The 13,722-nt window shown below is 42.8% G+C and overlaps 1 protein-coding gene across 2 annotated transcripts in view; it reads right to left on the bottom strand.

Moving 5' to 3' along the window:
* The window catches only part of DOCK1 (dedicator of cytokinesis 1), a 278,458-nt gene that overhangs the window by 190,871 nt on the left and 73,865 nt on the right, over positions 1 to 13,722 (bottom strand). For both annotated transcript variants that reach the window (XM_071446428.1, XM_071446429.1), the window contains exons 24-25: positions 8,018 to 8,088; positions 6,274 to 6,380 (exon numbers count right to left, since the gene is read on the bottom strand). In XM_071446428.1, coding sequence (XP_071302529.1) covers positions 6,274 to 6,380; positions 8,018 to 8,088 — 178 coding nt within the window. The remainder of the gene's footprint in view (positions 1 to 6,273; positions 6,381 to 8,017; positions 8,089 to 13,722) is intronic.

Below are 13,722 nucleotides of genomic sequence, written 5' to 3'. Positions count from 1 at the left end.
TTGCTCAAGTACTCACTGCTGCTACATGGAGGGAATCACCAAGTCAAAATTAATTACTAATTATCCATATAAATGTCAGCCCAGTGAACAGCTTGGCTCTGCAGATCTGCCCCAGAGATGCTCTGGGATCACAGCCTTGTGCCTCTGCATTTGGGAAACTTCAGGATATGTTGCTCCCTGAATTTTGGACTAGGAAAGGAAACAGCAGATGAAGGCAAACCCCTCGGGGCAGAGGGGTAATGTGAGCTGTCCCCTAATGCAGGGGAGGAACCCCAAAGCCATGCTGAGCACTCCAGGAAAGCACAGAACATGTCTTTGCAGAGCCTGCGAGGTGAATCAGTCTTTAATAACTTAAAAGGCCCCTAATTAGAGGGCTGAGAATGTTCCAGAGCCCTGCTGAGCCCCACTGGCAGGGAGAGGGCAAAGATCAGTTTAATATCTGAGTCACTCTGAGTTCCACTGCAGGGCTGGAGCTGCTCTGATCAATGGGGGAGGCAGTCAAGCTGCATTTCCAAGAAAGGAAAAACTGATTATTTGTCCCAGTGCTTGGTCTGCAATGATACAACCAGCACAGAACACTCAGTTCCCCTGGGTGGGGCTGTCAGGGCTCCTCAGCTCCCACCTGGGGCTGCTGAGAACATGGGGGGAAGCAAAAAGGGCTGGGAACTCCACAAAACCATCCCAAGGGTGAGGAGGAGCAGCTGAGGGAGCTGGGGGGGCTCAATCAGGAGCAAAGGAGGCTCAGGAGGGACCTTGTGGCTCTGCACAGCTCCTGCCAGGAGGGACATTGAGTGCAGGACACAGGGAATGGCTCCCAGTGCCAGAGGGCAGGGATGGATGGGAGATTGGGAATTGTTCCCTGGCAGGGTGGGCAGAGGTGCCCAGAGCAGCTGGGGCTGCCCCTGCATCCCTGGCAGTGCCCAAGGCCAGGCTGGAGCCATTGGGACAGTGGAAAGTGTCCCTGCCAGTGGAATGGGATGACTTCAGGATCCCTTCCAAAGCACTCCATGACTCTGGGATGTTCCAACCAAGCCAGTGCTGTGCTGACATCCCCCACATGAATATGAGATTTTCAGTGCATCTTTGGTAGGAACTGTGTTTTGCAGAGCACTGAGCTGCTGCACTCTGCATGGGTTCCCTGGAAGCTCAGAGGAGGAAAGGTGAACCCTCATCACCCTGCCTGCCACAAACACCCCCAGCCCTGACTCATGGCAACGTTCAGGGTCCAGAACATCAGATCCTGCTCCCAGGGCAGCTCAGGGTCTGCTGCACAGTCAGCACAGACAATGGGAATTCCACACCTGTTCTAGAGCACAGTCCAGCCCGTGGTGATTTAATGAGAGAGAATCAAATACTCATCTGCAGCAAAGGATGCCCAGCAGGAATTACCAATTAGCAGCACCCAAGGAAAGCCTTCAATGAACACAGGTGAATACACACCATAAATACGTGTCAATAAAAGCATTTCATTTCCTGGGACACTGATAAATCCCTTTATTTTGTGGTTCATTTAGTTCCTGTGGCCAAAAAAACTAAACCTGTGCTCAGTAACTTTGTTTCCACTCCACAGCCTGTGAGTTGAGTCATAACTGAACAATAAGAACTCTTATAAATGCTGGGTGTTGTCTACTAAAATTCAACAGGCTCCAATTCCTCATGGAAAAATCCATGGATTTTCTCTCTGGAACTCCAGCAGCTCCACAGCTCACTTGGCAATCAGCTGGAAGTCACTTGGAAAACAAAGCAACAGCAAATCCAAACAGCTCCACAGGACAAAACAAAGCAGACAAATCACTGTCTACATAAACTAAACTTTGATGCTTGCAAGGACAGGACACTTCATTTAACTCCCAACCCTGAGCACTGAAAATATCCATTAAATTATTATTAAACTGCTCCACACTCAGGGAAAAGTTATATTTGTGTCTTTTTGTTTAACTTTTAAGAAGTGGAGTAAAAATTACATATATAATTATATATATTATATTATTATATGGTGGTAAGGATAAATGTTATTTATATATTCCTTTACTTCTGGAAAAGTATATATATTCATTTACAATTCAATACATTCAAAGTATTTATGTATTCATTTAACCTCTACTTTACTATATAGAAACATTACTTATTTATATAATTACCACATGTTCCTATTCCTGTTTATAAAATATATATGAATGATATGAATAAATTTTAAAATTATATTTTAAACTACTATATTACTATAAAACTATTACTATTTTAACTATTACATCTTTTTTTTTTAAAGAGACACAAACCCCACCACCAGTCTCCATTCTGATCCAAGGTCCCAAACTCTCCAGATCTCCCAGTGAATCATCCAACACTCAACATCATCACTAAATCAAAATGCTTCAGCAAAGTGCTTCACACACACTCCCCTCTCACCCCCAAATCCTTCAAGCTTCACAAATTCATGTATTTTGAATTTTAATTCCTCTGGAGACACAAATAAATCTTCCTTGACCTGTCCAAGCACAGAATTCGAGCCTTTTTTCCCCACCAGCACCAGGCTGATGAAATTTTCTGTGCATTTGCAGCCTTCCCTAAGTCCCCAATCCTGCAGTGCATATTGCTTTTAGAAAAGAAAATCTCATTTTTGCAACAGGATCCAGGATTAGTTGACAGCTTATATGGAAGTATTCCCTATCAGTTTAAAATTCCTCAATCAGTGAGAAGCAGGAGGGGCAGCCAAAAACATTTTAGTAATGAACTCCAACCCACAGAGTGAGGGACAGGAAAATCTAAATTTTAAAAAGGCTGTGGAGAGAGGTTTGATTTCTTTTCAAGTGAATTTGAATGTTTATGAAACTTCAGAGAATGATCAGGATGAAGAATTACAGTGAGCAGATCAGAGGGATGGAGCCCCTCCCCTCTTTGATAAAAGCCTGGATGTGGCACTGGGTGCCAGGGTTGAGTTGAGATGTTGGGGCTGGGTTGGACTCGATGATCTTGAAGGCCTCTTCCAACCCAGTGATTCTGGGAATTCTGTGAATTCCTGTAAGGAAAGGCTGGGACACCTGGGGGGCTCACCTGGACAGGAGCAGCTCCAGGGAGAGCTCAGAGCCCCTGGCAGGGCCTGGAGGGGCTCCAGGAGAGCTGCAGAGGGACTGGGGACAAGGATGGAGGGACAGGAGCCAGGGAATGGCTCCCAGTGCCAGAGGGCAGGGCTGGATGGGAGATTGGGAATTGGGAATTCCTGGCTGGGCTGGAATTGCCAGAGCAGCTGGGGCTGCCCCTGGATCCCTGGCAGTGCTCAAGGCCAGGCTGGAGCACCTGGGACAGTGGGAGGTGTCCCTGCCATGGCACTGGATGGGATTTAAGGTCCCTCCCAACCCAACCCAGTCTGGGATCCTGTGATACCAATGCCAAGAGAAGCCTTTACAGCCACACTTTGTTTATTGAATAAAAACCCCCAGACACCCTTGGGAAGCCCGGAGTGCTCAGGGTCAGTGCAGGTGCCTGGAATCCCATCCCAGCCCCACCAAATGCTGCTGGATTTAGGACATTCCTAACAGGCAGTGACAGGAAAACCCAGCTGAGGAGGCTCCTGATAAGATCTCAGAGCCATTAAGCAGCAGAGATCTGTCAGCAAACCTGCCCTGGGCCCTGATTAATCACCCTCCCATTAACACAGAGCCATTGAAATCTCTCAGCAGCTCAATAATGTTGGACTGCACCATTCCCTGCATCCTCAAGGGCTGAGTCTGGGAGTCAGGTTTAAAAAACAAACCAGCCCCACGCAATTCCTACCTCTCCCTCTGAAAATGGAACTGCTTCAATAAGGGAGGGCAAAGATTAATGTGGGAAATGCACCACAGCCTTTCTCAGGAGTGTGTTTTACACTCAGGTTCTTGTTTTAGCTGAGTTATCTCCATTTCTTCCTCCCAAGGAGAGCAAAGGATGATCCCTGATACTACTGACTTCTGCCCCAAAGTCCTGGCAACCTGAGAGCTGCCAGGAGAAGGGAAAATTTTTATAAAGTGAGCTGAGAATGAATGAAGCCAAGGAGTAAGACAAACATTAAATTTCATTGAAACATTAAATTACCCAGGAAACATTAAATTATTCTTGAGGACACCATTTTACCCAGGCCCCAACACCAGCAACTCCACTTGCATTCCCCCTTTCACTTCTTGAAAATCCAGCACTGCAGGGCTGAATAATTTCAAATCATTTCAGAAGTGAAGATAAAGTCTGGACTTGCTGTTTCTACCAAATCTCCACACATGGTGACACACATGGCTAACTGTTTTTCAGAGATTGTAGGAGTGGTATAAAACCACCACAATGCCAATCCACCGAGATTATTTAAACTGGAACCAGCAAAATTTGTTTTATCAGCACTCAGCAGTCTCAGCTTTTGTGATCTGAGAGCAGAATCCTCCCAAATCTCCTTTCCCACTGAAGCAGTGCCTATTTGCTCCCTCATTACCTTCCCTGACAGCACACAAACACTTTGTTTGGGTCAGTTTAACCTGCAGCCAGCCTGAAAAAGAATCAAGTGCTTCACCTCAAAGGAGGAAATCTGTAGGACAAGTGCCTGAGCTTATCTTTCACTGGCCCATTAATGGGAAAGCAGAAAATAACAAGGCATGGATGAACAGCACCCTCTGAAAGGTTCCTGCTTTCCTTCAGCCAGGGAACAGCTCCAAGGCACAGAGGACACCCCAAAGCTCCATTTTCCCCACACAACTTCACTGAGCACAAAAGCTGAATTGATGATTTTTGATAAACCCCAGCACAAAGTTACAACAGAGCCCAATAACCTGGCTGCTTTGTGCCCTTTTAAAATTACCAATCCCAAGCTTTTTTTGTGATTTTGCACTTTTACTTCTTCACCATTTGTAACCTGCAGCATCAATTAGAACCTTCCTCATTCCCAAGGGCAGGCTGGATGGGATTGCAGCAGCCTGGGCTAATGGAAGGTGCCTGTGGGAGTTGGAAAAACAGAAACTCCCACAGACACTGAAGGGTTTGATCTGCAGCCTTGAAAGAAGCTTGGGTTGATGTAAAAATACAATACACAGATATTAAGCAGAAAAATCATAAACTCATATTTCTATAGTTGTAAGTAAGAACATGCCTGAAGTAAGGGAGAAACTGCACTGATAAGGTGGTGAAGGGTTTATAATGTAGGGGTGGGGTTGTGTGGAATAAACTGAGAGTTCAGAAGTCAGAACAGAAGCAGATGTGTGCCTGTGAGACAGGAGCCCATTGGACAAAAGTATCCTCAGTGCAGCAGAAGTGAGTAAAGGTGATGGGTCAGAAAAGCAAAATAAACCCTGTGGCACCTGTCCATTGGCTTAGAAAGTTCTAGAGTGCCTTGTAACAAAGAACTTGTGACTGCTCTTGAGCTATGGCTGAATGCTTGCTCCTCTGAAATCTCAGGGACTCTGAGCCTGATGTTTGTCTGAGCAATAAATCCTTCTTAGCCTGACAATAGTCCCATCCCTTGTTGGAGTTCTGGATGCTGAGAATTTTAAGTTTTCTGTGCTGACAAACTCTGACCCCCAGGAGAACACTGCATTTGACCTGAGGCCATAGAGAAGGCTTCCAAAATTGATTGAGAGCACTGGGATTGTGGGTGTGGAGTTTGAATAGGAGTGTGTAACATCACAGGGTGGAAAACTTAACAGTTTAAGGGTTTAGAATACAGCAATATATATGGGGCAAGAGGGAGGTTTTGGGGCAGAGGCTGGTCCTTCTTCTTCACCTTCTTCTCCATGGGTTTGGGTGGTTTTGTGTAATTGGACAGAAAAGTCCACAGTGTGGACTTCAAGGAATTAGTTATTGGGTTTAAAGTGAAAATAATTTAGGTGTCATTTCTTAATTGGACAGTTTAGCCTTAAAGGGCCTTGTAACAAGAGATAGTTGGCCATTTTGTGCCTTGTTAACCAAGCACTGCAGAACTCAGTGCAGTGAGACTGTAACATTGATAAGAAACAATAAACACCTGAGGCTGAACAGCCTCTCAAGTGCCTTCAACCCCAACCTCCACAGAGGAGGAAAAAGGAAGCCCAAACCCAGCAATCCCTCCATTATCACTGGTGACAGTGACAGGCGCCCACCAAGCCAAGGGCAGCGCTGGATTTAAGGTCCCTTCCCACCCTAACCAGTCTTGGGTTTGGATTTTCCATCTTGTCTTTCCAAGGGAACACCCTTAACCCGTGCCAGGCTGCACAGGGAGGGCAGGAGGGCCCAGGCAGGGCACAGGGACAGGGAGCAGAGCCTGGGATGGTGCCTGCTCACCGTGCTGGGTGAAGAGGTCGCTGTGCACGATCTCGATGAGGCAGTAGAGCTTCTGGATGGTCAGGCGGCTCACGGGCACGTTGAGGATGAACTCGGTGAAGAGCTTGCTGCACACACAGGGAAAGCAAAAATCCACTAAATAAAAGCAAAAATCCACTAAATAAAAGCAAAACTCCACTAAATAATCCATCAAAAAACCCATTAAAAATCCGTGGAAAAAAAACAACTGGACGCAATCATCATAAAGAACCCGACACACAACTTCCCGCTCTGGGATGAGCAAGCTCAATTTTTTTGAGATATTAAAAAAATATAATCAGAGAATCATGGATAGTTTTCAACAAATTTCTTTTGTTTTTAATGTAATTTCTTTTTCCCCTCCCTTTTATCTCCGTTTTAGACTCTTTGTCCATGTTTCATTTAAGGTTTTGGGTTTCAAGTTTTCCTTGTCTGCGCTTCGCATTAATCAGCACATTCGTGATTATGGATGCCAAAAATAAGGTGATAATTAACATTGTAAGCTATCAACAAAAAAATTAATAATTAAAAACCCCCAGAAATGGACCTTTTAAGAAAAAGTACCATCACACTCATCAGCTGAGCTCCCACCTAATACTGACAAGACTTTTCAGTAATTTTCCATCCCGTCCTAAAATCCTGGGTTCTTTGCTTTTCCTATTGAGATTTAAGTCAACCTCAATTTAAATACTCCCAGTATTTAATTGTAATTTTGATTGGTAATACCATAGAAAAAATTTAATATTGCGCAAAAACAGCCCAAGTCCTGCATTTTCCTTTCTCTTTTCCCAGGAATTTTGCTGTCACATATCAACATTATTATTTAGTCCAGAAACTCTACAAATCTGGATTTGCTAAGCCCAAGGAAGTGTAGATGTAAAACACTCCATAGTCCCCAGGAAAGGAGAAGGTAAATGTCAGGTTCCTCAGGCCACTGGAATGTTAGACTAAGATTGTATTTATTTATTTTACCCCTGCTTTATCTCTTTTCCTCCTTCTGACATACCAAGACCATAAAATTTAGCTAGACAAAATTTAGAAGGGTTTGTGCAGTAAAGTCAGATTTAAAATATTTTTTCAGTTTGTAAACTGCACCATAAAAAATAAAATAATATTTTTCTCTTTAAGCTAAAAGTTCTGCTGAAATACCAGTTTTTATTTGGTTTTTCCACTTTTTTTTCTTAAATATCCTGTCATTGTCCTTTTTATTTACTAACAACACTGCCATGTTTATGAGCTACTAAGACATCAATCCAGCAACTGAATCACTGAATTATTTATTTTATTATTTACATGAAATTTATACATCAAATAGTGAAGCATCATGGTCCAGCTTAAGACTTTTGATGGCAGCTGCCTGATTAATAACTCTTGCTAATGGTTTGTACTGTAAAGTTTGTCAGGTATTTGTTAGACATTATTTTTTAAAAACAGGCTCTTTGTGTAACCCTTGAAAATACCTGCAAGGGACAAAAAAAAACCGCAATAAACCAAAGTGATAAAACTTCTCAGGTGATCCATATTTCACTGTCTCAGTATATATTTCTATATTTTTATATATTTTTGTATCTTTATATATAGTAGTAACATGTAAAAATGAAATATATAGTGTATGTTTTTATGCATATATATATATGTAATATGTATTTTATATATTTGTGTGTATATTTTATATATATCTTTATAAAATAAAATTAGCACTCCACACTTAATTAACTCTACTCACCTGAGTTCCTTTGGATCAAACACTAATTTCACATCATTGACAATTGCTGGCAAGTATTTAAGTGCTGCACCCTAAAAAAAAAAAAAACACCAAAAAACCCAAATTTACAAAATTTAAGAGTTTAAAGGTGATGCAAAGACTGCAAGAAGAGAATCACTGATGAGGAGGTGGCTTTGGTTTCACCATTTTCTGCGACACCTGAGCTGAAACTCAGCAAAAATTAAACTTTCAAACTGATTTAAAATAAGACAGAGGCATGAAATGTTCATAAACTGGGGAAACCTAGACCAAAATTAGAGATTTATAAGCTCCTTCCAACATTTTATAGAAACTTTTTGGTTCTTCTAATCCCTTTATCCCCATCTTGTGTTGAGCACTTTCTCATCCTCCTCCTCAGCCATGCCAGAGTTGTTTGGGTTTAATTTTCACTCCACTGCTTAAAAATTAAACAAAAAACCTAATTAGCATTTTTTTCCCTGCAGTAAATTCTTGGTAGCCACCCATGAAACCCTGGCTCTTCCCAATTCCCCTTGAACTCAGAGCTGCCACTGCACAGCACATGAAAGAGCTCAGAAGATACAAACAGATGGTTAATATTTTAACTGTTTGTAGGGATTTTTACTCATTTTATCTTTTTCTTAGGAACAATTCATAGGTATTGCATGCAGTGAGCACCAGACTAGGGAAAAAACTCAGAGTAATTGAAATGTAAACCAGAGCAGCCAGATTTGTCAGCCTTACCTGCATTTAATCAATTAAATCAAATTGTTTGATAACAGGTGCATTTTTGCCTGAGAAGAGGCAGGGCTGGATTGGATATTGGGAAGGAATTGTTCCCTGGCAGGGTGGAGAGGGGAAGGGATGGGATGGGATTGCCAGAGCAGCTGTGGCTGCCCCTGGATCCCTGCAGTGCCCAAGGCCAGGCTGGACACTGGGGCTGGAGCACCTGGGGCAGTGGGAGGTGTCCCTGCCATGGCAGGGCTGGCACTGGGTGAATTTTCAGATCTTTCCAACCCCCTCTGTCGCTCTGTGATGTGAGCAGTGATTGCAATTTCCACCCCCCAGCCTGGACACACATTTCCCATCCCAGGTGTTTCTGCAGGTAGAGGAGCCACAGGAGAACAGTCCTGAGGAACCAACACAAGCCCAACTCCTTTCTTTCCCAAGAGCTCCCCTTTCCTGCCACAATCCCTGTCATTGCACACCCAGCCCCACAGCTCTCAAAAGCAGCAAGCCAATGCTTTGGTGACACCCAAGGAGAACCTCAAGAGGCCACCAAGGCCAAGAGCCCTCCCCAGAGGGAACCCCCAGCCTGTGCCTGGGCTGGATGCAGATTTCAGAGCAGCCAATTCTCAATCACAACCCACTGAGGCTGGACCATCAACCATCCCATCCCTCACCTGCTGGGAGGACTCCTGAGCTGGGAACCCTGGAATTCTGCAACGGGAGCAGTGAGGGATGAGGGCTCTAATGACCAGTCAGGAAGCACAGGCAGCAATGGGGGTTTATTTGCTGATCATTCACATGCACAGAGCCATAAATGTTTAGTAACACATCTTAAAAGAGAGCTTGCATTTTATATCTTGAATTAAAATTTCACACCGAGGGTAAAAATTAACACTTGAATGGCTCTCGTGAACTACTGTGAGGTAAAGCTATTTACAACAGCCATTTACAGCTGGGAGCTGCAACAATTAGCAGCAACTGAGGGTCTACTTTATGGACAAACCAATTAAAGTTTAATTCTGGAGATTTAAAGAAGATTGTGGAAGTATATTTCCCAATTTCCCACCTCAGCTGGCTCAATTATGTGACAGGATGATCAGACTATGAGGCTGTGCAGCCCCGTGATTAAATCTGTATTTGTCCAAGCCAAAGGGCTACTAAAATAGTTTTTTATTGGTATTAAATCACGTAGAAGGGCAGCTCTTGCTGCAGATCTTACTCTGCTCAAGCTGCAGCTGAAGTAGATTTTCTGTGAGCAGTAGCTCCATTGCAATGCTGGTTATTCCCAGGACACTGCAATGCATAAATGAGGAATATGAAATGCAGCAGATAAAAAAACCCCTGCTCTTGTCTTTCCACGTAACATCAGGGAAAAAATAAGCATTTTCTTTGGGGGGGGGGGGGGTCTCCAATTGAAAGAAATTAAATTAATTACTTTTCATTCTTGATCAGCACTGGACAAAGGTTCCAATTCCTCATTTCCACAAGAAGCACACAGCAAATGAAACCCAAAATCTTAATTCCATGGTTACACAGGGATGCCTTAACCAGCTGTAAACTCCAGCCAGCATTAACAAACCAGAGTAGTGAGGAACCTCAGTGTTCACTCCAGCAGTTTTCTGCAGCAATTTCCCTGTGATCACACGAGAAGCACACCCAAAGCTGGCAAGATCAGTCTCACACACGCACTCAATAATTACACACGGTTTCAAGCTGGGCTGCAATAAAAATCTGACTGCCCCAAGGGGCTCCTCTCTTTGTGCAAAACCAGTGACAAATTATTCCCACCCTTATCAAGTCACAAAATCAGTCATTTCCAGTATTACAAAGCACACAAATAAAGCAGCAAATGGAAGGATGAAAAGGAGTGAAAGCAGCAATGAGCCAGTGTGTGGCATAAATAATGGATATATTCTCCCTGAGTTGAATTTCCTCGTACACTCACCGTTCTGTTGGCTGTGGGGTGTTACTGGGATTTTATTTTTTTACCCAGGCTGTGATTCACATGGCTCAGCATGACATCAGCGAGGCCATGGCAGCCTGCAGCCAACTCAGAGATGCTGTGGCTCATCCTCTACATCCCAACCACACAAACACACGTTAACTTCCCCTCCATGAACACCACAGCTGTGTGTAAAAGGAATTATTCCACAGAAAGTTTGGGAAGAACCATGAGCTGACACTCCCTCTGAGCAGGAGCTGCCAAGAGAAGCCATGGAGCTGCTCAGTGCCTCAAGGATTCCTTTAAAAACTGGGAAAAAGGCAATTAACAGGGCCAAGAAACACAACTCACTAAGTGGAAATACTCAGGGCCAGAAAAGTCAAAGCTTTGCCTTAAATGGAATAAATTCAGCAATAATTGATGGGCACAGTTCTCTGCACAGCCAATGCAGGGGATGGCAATTCCCAGGATTTATCCTTCCACGGACTAATTGCAACTCATTTCCTAAATCATCCCAACCTGCTCTCTGTCCAGAGCAGGACCCTTTGAGAAATGTCAGATAAATTCATTGATGGGCTCCAAATGACCTCACAGCTGATTGTGCTCTCCTAAACCCTCCACAACTGGCAGCCAATTCGTGTGGGTGTGGAAGGAACAAACGCAGTGTTGGTATCAAAAGATCATTTGAGTGCAAAAACCCTTCAGAGATGTGGCAAAAAAAGCCAGAATAAGTAAGATCAGGAGCAATGGAATTGTTCTTTCCAACAGTGATCTCTCTGAACATCAATTAATTGAACAGCTAATTGTGCTCTCCTGAACTTGTCCAGAGCTGGCAGGGAAGTCAGGTTTGTGTGGAAGGAACCAACTCAGTGTTGGTATCAAAAGATCATTTGAGGGGGGAAAAAAAAGCCCTTCAAAAAGGCCAGAATGAATAAGATGAGGAGCAATGGAATTGTCACTGCCAATGGGTCTGCACATCAATGAAGAGTCCCCTGCACTGCCCACTCTGCTCTTTTCTCACTGAGAGCTCATTTCCAGACAGGAAACGAACCAAAAATGGGAAAAGAATGGGACCCACCATGAGGAAAATTAGCACATTGCCCAGATCTAGAAGTTCAAAGAGTTTCTATGACTAAAAGTTTATCTGAATTATTTATCCTGATTGTCCAAAAGGAATTTTTCCTGCAGTTTTTTGCTGGGTGGGTAAAACCTCAAAAAACTTCACTTTGACACTTGCATATATAAATAAGAGTAAGCCTCATTTATTTATTGGGACAGAAAGTGGCCCAACTGCTAAAACAACCAGGAGGAGCTGCTTTCCAAGGAAATTTCTGGAGTTTTTAATTTCTTCACAAAAGGAAGAGAGGACAAGTAAAAGCCTTTTTTTTGTGTGTCATCAGGCAAATAAAAAACATTAAAATAAGACAGGAAACCTTGCTAAGTACCTTAAAGTATTTCTGATATAACTGCTAACAGAAAAATGAGTTTTATGCATTTCCTTTTGTTTGTTACACAGTTGAGAATATGGTGAGATTTGTTAATAAAAAAGTGAAATCACCTGTGTGATAAATACAGTAGGTCACTGGTGAGTGAAAAGCAAGCAGGACAGAAAAAGAATCTTGTAACAATGGAAAATTACCCCATTCTTGGGTTTATAAATGGAATGACAAAAATAAGTGTCACAAAAGCTTCTCTGCAGTAGCTGTTTAAATAAAAACTAACTTAAGGTTGTCATTAGATTGACCAAATGACATTTGCAAAGTATTCAACAAAATGTATTCTGAGCAGAACACCACAGGTTTTTTTTCTGGGGTTTAACTTCAGCTCTTTGTAATCCATAAAAGCAAAAAAAAAAACCCAAAAAACCTTAATTTAAAACTGTCATTTTCCCAAGCCATTCGTTTCCATCAGCACACCTGACCTCCAAATTAAGCACAAAAACCCCGTGCCAAATACATGATATTCTTCTGAACTCTTTTCTTTGACAAAGCAATAAATTTGTTTCACCTGACTCCATTTGAGAACATTATTTTAATGTTAATTTTCATCTTTTGTGCCATTCAACAAAGCACCCCCCCTTCCACCCCAGCATTATCTTGGGTGCCATTCCATTAAACTCAGCCAAACCAAACGAAGCCCAGCCAGCAGCTGCATCAAACAATATCCAGGAACACCTAAACTCAGTATTTGAGATTTGCCCCAGCTTAGAGCAGTTATTCAGCACACAAACTGAAGCAGTTTTTATCCCAGTTGCAAAGCAGCACCTCTGGCTCTAAATTCAGTGTAAAAGAGCCCCAATTCAGGCTAAAACCAGCTCAAATTCAGGCTAAAACCAGCCCAAATTCAGGCTAAAACCAGCCCAAATTCAGGCTAAAAACCAGCCCAAATCCAGGGCTAAAACCAGACCCAATTCAGGCTAAAACCAGGCCCAATTCAGGCTAAAACCAGACCCAATTCAGGGTAAAAACCAGCCCAATCTCAGGCTAAAAAAAGCCCAATATCAGGGTAAAAACAGCCTAAATTCAGGCTAAAAATCAGCCCAATTCAGGATATAACTAGCCTAAGTTCAAGGTAAAACCAGCCCAATATCTGAATAAAAAAAGTCCAGTATCAGGATAAAAACAGCCCAAATTCAGGCTAAGGTTAACTTAAGGTTGTCATTAGATTGACCAAATGACATTTGCAAAGTATTCAACAAAATGTATTCTGAGCAGAACACCACAGTTTTTTGGTTTTTTTCTGGGGTTTAAGTTCAGCTTTTTGTAATCCATAAAAGCAAAAAAAAACCAAAAACATTTATTCAGTGCAAAACCAGCCCAAAGCACAATCACAAATAAATATATCTTTTGGAGATACTTCCCACACGGGTTCTAAGGGACACAGAACCCTCAGCCCACAGCTGATTTTGTTACTCAGCTGATCTGAAGTGATGTTTATTAAGAATTCCACCTGTTGGAAAAGCCCTGCAGATGAACACAGTTTTCTTCTCAGGCACTTTATATTTATTTCCCTGCCTTCATTTAAATACTTGTCTGTG

Source organism: Agelaius tricolor, unplaced genomic scaffold, assembly GCF_023055355.1.
Source record: "Agelaius tricolor isolate 1412-34295 unplaced genomic scaffold, bAgeTri1.0.p SCAF_22, whole genome shotgun sequence".
Lineage (NCBI taxonomy): Eukaryota > Metazoa > Chordata > Aves > Passeriformes > Icteridae > Agelaius > Agelaius tricolor.
Note: the sequence above shows the minus strand (reverse complement) of the source record. Positions and strands in the feature narration are given on the sequence as shown.